At 41.1% G+C, this 6,000-nt stretch overlaps 1 protein-coding gene across 1 annotated transcript in view; it reads left to right on the top strand.

Moving 5' to 3' along the window:
• The first annotated feature begins 4,940 nt into the window (after positions 1 to 4,940).
• Positions 4,941 to 6,000, top strand: part of LOC122758628 (seizure 6-like protein) — a 35,480-nt gene continuing 34,420 nt past the window's right edge. Inside the window, exon 1 of the mRNA XM_044012892.1 lies at positions 4,941 to 5,019. Coding sequence (XP_043868827.1) covers positions 4,941 to 5,019 — 79 coding nt within the window. The remainder of the gene's footprint in view (positions 5,020 to 6,000) is intronic.

The following is a 6,000-nucleotide window of genomic DNA, read 5'->3' as shown; positions in this document are numbered from 1 at the left end:
AGTTAATGCTGACTCAGACAGGAGCAGGGATCAGGGATTGGCCGTTCAATACTCAGTATTCGTAACGGTCCAACACTCGGCCTAAATCACTGGATGGGATTTTTGGAAAAGAGAAAAAGTTACAATCCAATATGAGCCGTAAACCTGCAAAAAAAAACACATAAGTGCTTCACTAAACACGAGCACGAGCTGCTGAGAGTGTCCACCACCATCGGACACTCTCATTGGACACGCAGGATGTGATTGAGGGCCATGCTGTTCATAGCTAGGTGGTAAATGTGTCGGCACAATTAGTTTATCAAGAGCTAAGTTCTTTAAATAGGTAAAAGAATGTATCGGACCGATACTGATACAGTATCTGTAGATATTCCAGGTTGTGATATCGGCATCAAAAAAGTGCTGTTGAGTCATTCCTGACTCAATGTCCCCGGGCTTCTGTGCCGTATCAAGCCCACTCACTATTCCAAAAGTCTAAGTACAAGCCCCTTTTTCAAAAGTTTACCGTTACCGTGCCCACGGACCACACATGCAAATTAGCTGTTTATTATAGACCTGGTTCTGTACATGGTCAACTAAACTAATAAACTAAACTAATAAACTAAACCCGTAAAACCACTTTCTACAAGTGTAAACCAGTGTTTATGAGTAACGATTCTTGTTGATCCAGATGCAAATATTCAAATGACGGCGTCTCTGGTCAAACACCAGCTATTACAGTCAAATGTTGTCACTCTCTTGTCCACCTCGCTGGTCCCCACTCTCCCTCCTCCCTCCCTCCCTCCCTCAGCCCACCAGTGACGTCATGATGTTATGTTGTTTGTTGTCATGTTTCAGAGTGTTGCCTTCACTCTCTACATCGTTCCCAGCTCCGTCTTTCACCTCGTGGGTCTTGTTGGAGCTCCTCGTGCTCCTTTATGTGTTGCTGTCACTTGGGATTTCCAAAGATTTCTCGAGTATTTTCATCAGGACAGGCGAGGCACACTGGGGTCACGCACAGTGAAGTCCACATTGATTTAGTGTCAGTATCTCATACAACCACATATCAGGACACCTGAATTGTGATTTTAAAGCTGCAGTGCGTAACTTTGGATAATTGTTGTTGTCGTTCTTCTGCCTCTGTTTGGTCTTTATGAACAGAAATGATGTCACATTATTTGTATGCTGCGTCTTTCAACTGAAAACAGGCTCTGTCAAGTAATACTATCAGACTGGCCTGAGGGAGCCTTTGTGTATACAACAGCAGAGCAGTGGCGGTGGAGATAAGAAGAATTAATCCCATCAAACTGATTCAAGCAGCAAAATTATATTCTGAAACCTTTGGTAGGGGTGTTTTTTTTTGTACCTCACAAATCGATTATGACTTAATCGATTCTAAAGAGATATAATTAGAAAACTACGTCAGTTCCATCCCCTTCTTTCTCCGTGGGGTCTTTAAGGATTATCCGTAATACTTAGTAATAGTAATACTTTGCTAGGTGGTGCGTCAGGTGTTTGGGAAGCAGTGTTTTTGGGTCCTGAAATTGTACTTTAAGTGGTGCAGTCTGCTATTTCGTTTTGTTCCCCCTCAGGTACACGTCGGTACTACACTTGAGGTCACTGGGTCCACTCGGTCTCTCAGGAAAGATGTGAATTCTCTGCTTTTAGAGCACGTAAAGATTCTTGCTTCAGTGAAAGCTGCTGCGATGCACTCAGGCTCAATCCCACCGGAGAAAATAATCCTCATCTCATACACCTGGAAAAAATGGAAACATGGAGAAGGATCGGCCTTTATTATTTATGACTGTGTGATAGTGTGAATGGATTTGGGGTTTTAAACATGTGAGGCACGGACCACGCGAGGCTCACCCTAAAAGCATACGGTACCTCCTTTTCTTCCACGACTCCTCTGAGCTTCCACAGTCGATACATGCACGTCTTCTTTTATTCATAGATTAAAAGCACAGAGTCCACACACCTGTGACAGACCTGCACAATGAACACACACACACACACACACACACACTCAGTGGTGAACTGAAAGCTTTAAATCTTCAAACATCTTCAAGCCGCCTGCATGCTAACAAAGTAAGATCGCTGTTGTTGTCCATTATCACTTTCTCTCCCTCAAAAAGTAGTTTTTGGAGATAATGGAGCTGTATGGCCCATATATATGTGTATACTGTAAATATGAGATATATTTACAGTATACACACGAGATGAGTCTTTGGAGACACACACACACACACACACATGCTAACCCTGTGAGACACTGATATATGGCTGCAACTAACTATTACTTTTATAATCGATTCTGACTCATCATTAGTTGTTTGGTCAATAAAAAGTTGATCAGTGTTGAAACTGAACCTTGAAATAATGACGTCGTCTAAACTTGAACACATCAGTGCTGAGATGATACATTTATTTGGTTAATCTGATCAGGGAGGGAAACTGGAACGGAGTTCAGAGATCACGTAGACAGACAGACGGACAGACAGACAGACAGATAGATGGCATGTAATTATTTTACTGCAACTGTGCAACTGTACAAAAAGAACGCAAGGGAAATAATATTTATTGTCATAGTGACAAAATAGTTTTTGCACATATCGCCCACTCATCACACGGTATTGGCATATTTCCACCGGCTCTACTCGCCTCGGCACGGCACGGCACGGCACGGTTAGGTTGCATCTCCACTACAATAAAAAGTACCTACTCAACGTGGGCAAATATATGACATTATACAGTCCTTTACTCATGGAAAATCTGGACCTCAGGGAAAAGTATTTCTCGGTCTGGAACTTATACTTTACTTTATTATTATTATTATGAGTCTGACGTTTATTTTCTCAATCAATCAAGTAATTGTTTGATGTTGAACAATGGGAGTGGATTCCCTGGGAAATAATGCTGATGTTGTGTCATATTGTCTTGTTTTGTCCACAAACACAACATGATTCAGTCTTAACGACTGCTTTGTGATACACAGCAAAGAAACCAGAAGAATCTTGAATGATGGAGTAGTCGCTGCAGCCTGAATTTATTCCACCAGCTCACAGCTGAAACTTTACATTTTAGCTTCCAAAATACAATCAACAAAGTGAGAAGTCATCATTGTTGTAGACTTCTTCTTCTGGAGTGCTGTGCTGGTCTGTGGAGAGAGAGAGAGAGAGAGAGAGAGGGGAAGAGAGGGGGAGCGATGTCTGGTTCCATCACTTTATTCCACCTCTCCTCCCTCCCTGCTTCTTACTGGAGGCAGGCAGGAGTGTGAGTGGAGTTTCAATGACTGTTGGCTGCGCGTACACTCACACAGTGATGCTTGTGCTCACTGGAGCAGCTAACAAACACGTCCATGTCAGCACAAACACATGCTGCTATTACTGAGGCAAACTTGTGAGGAACTCCATTGGCTGCTTTCATTTCCTCAAGTAATCCCAGCCTTAACCATCATACCAGCGCTGACACTTCCACACAGTTCTGTCCTAATCTCAGCCCTAAAGCCACGTCAAGCTCCGCAGCAGCCATTTGAAATGACATAGAGTTGTTCAGACTCTCTGCTTTATTTATTTTTTTATTTATTTATTGTTCCTTTTCCTTTACAGGGACATTTAATCCTTGCAAGGATGAAATGTTTTTCGCATAAGAGGACACAGAGTCCCAAAGCCGTGGCTGCAGATGCACCACTTTGAATGATTTCTTCTTTTTTGCCGTGTTCATTCTCAGTGCGGCCACAGGAGCGGTCGCACTCGTCAAACACACAACACGAGTCACTTGTTACTCAGTGTCAAGGCACACGTGATTCACACATGACAAACACGTTTAGAACACGTAATCACTGATGTGTCATCTCTCTCCGTGACTGATGTCCATCTGTGAGCTTTGGCACGGCCACTTAAAAAGTGTAATGATGCACATTTTCAGCGGTAACGCAATTAGTGATGTGCTATTTATGCACTTACAGGTCTAGTGTGCAACACGAGGGCTTATTATTATTATTATTATTATTATTATTATTATTATTATTATTATTATTAATAATGGAATACAAGTGTGAGAGGTGGGAATCTTTTTAAGAATATCGTGATTCCAATTCACTGTGTCATCGTTCCATTCAAGATACATTTGTGATTCAAAACTATTTCCAATGCAAAAATAATTTTTCATTCAAAATTGATTGTTGCTCCATGTTAACACTACTTAGCCTGAGCCAGGCTAGTTTGCTAATCACTTTTGCACTCAGTGTCCTCGTTTTTGGTAGTAATGGAAGTTTTGAATCTTTTTATACATACATATATATATATATACATACATGTATATATATATATATATGTATATATATATATATATATATATATACATGTATTTATATATATATATATATATATATATACATGTATATATATATATATTAAATATATATATATTAAATATATATATAAAAAGAAAATTGGCCTATGACACATCCAGGGCTCGGTACTTATATAAGCATAAGAAGTAGACATAAAAGGTTTTCTATCAAGGCTACAAAAGCCAAACTCTTTTATTTTTGAAATAATTATAAACATAAACAAACATATTTATGTGAAATACATTTAATTTCTGCCAATCGGTGCCAAATGCCACTGGTTTGAAGACTGTGGGAATTGTTGGTCGCTCATATTCAAGACGTTGTCGTGCAGCTTTCACTTCTGATTGGCAAGATATGGACACTCCCAAACTACATCCAATGGGGAAATTAAACTTAAATGAGTTTGTATATGGTTGAGCAAGAGCATTTATTGCTCATTAATCATGTTGTGTTCCCCACGAGAGAACCCACAGAGGCGGATACATGCGGCACATGAGTCACGGAGACTGTGATGATATAAAAATAATAGAGGAGAGGCAGAATAACGTCGACAGCTGGCCAGGACTTGGACGGGTTGTGAAGGGAGGACTGGATGAGGAGAACGAGAGGGATGGATGGTGTGAAGGAGAAGGAGAAGGAGCTCACAGATGAAGCCATCTGCTCATCTGAGCTGGTCATGCCTGGCTGCAGTAGCACCTGCACACACACACCAGCTCAAGGTTGTCGTATATGACACAGAGCATTGTGTTCTTCACATCCTTTACATTTCTGCATGTGTGCACATTATGTCCCATTTGGACTCAAATTCGGACTTTCCATTTTTTTGGTGATTTCGGCGCAGTGTGATCCTAAGGCAGGCTGTTGCTTCACTGCTTTTGAAGAGGATAGTTGGCTCTTCTTGGAGGTCAGCTTAGAGAAGCTTGTGTATCTCTGCAGTGAAGGAGCTTCTGTCCAGAGAGGAGAGGAGGTGTGTCTTCTCCAAAAACAGCATAGGTCTTTGTCCACTGAGGAGGACAGGGAGCAGAGAATAAGGAGATGGGGAGTAGAGTAAGTAGACGTTACGATGTATCTATCACAGGAACAGAGAGGATTGTGACATCTTTGGTTGTCCACACTATATTGCTGTGGTGTTTGAGATCTTTCCCACTCTGGGATGTCATAAAGTCATAAAGTAGCATGTCAGGGCTCTTGTTTTTGTGTGGACAGCCCCCTGAGTTGTCTGTGGCTTTATCTCCAATATCTCTGCTATGTTTCACTTGACAAGAACTTATTAAAAATCAGACCGCTTCCCTGGAACAGCACTGGCGCCCACTTCCTCCGAACCACCATTCCAATCAGCCAGAGTTCAATAATGAACTTTAATTAACTCTCTCTAAAAATGTTGCTCTTTTATCTCGTTGTTATTGAATCTATAAATCCAGTCTCTTCAATCATCTGTGTTATAACCAGACACTAATGAGCGTGTTATCACTTCACACGTATGTTACATTATCTACATGTTCATCTGCTCCGAGGTCATCTTTGATTGGCTGATTGGTCAATAATATCTCTGCTGTTAGATTCAGGTCAGTCCAGCTGACCCTAGTTCTAGTTCCAGGATAACATTGATTGGTGTGTCTGCATTTATATATGTGTGTGTGTGTGTGTGTGTGTGTTGGCGTCCTATTCAT

Source organism: Solea senegalensis, linkage group LG21 (genome assembly GCF_019176455.1).
Source record: "Solea senegalensis isolate Sse05_10M linkage group LG21, IFAPA_SoseM_1, whole genome shotgun sequence".
NCBI lineage: Eukaryota > Metazoa > Chordata > Actinopteri > Pleuronectiformes > Soleidae > Solea > Solea senegalensis.
This window is presented reverse-complemented; position numbering and strand designations above follow the sequence as displayed.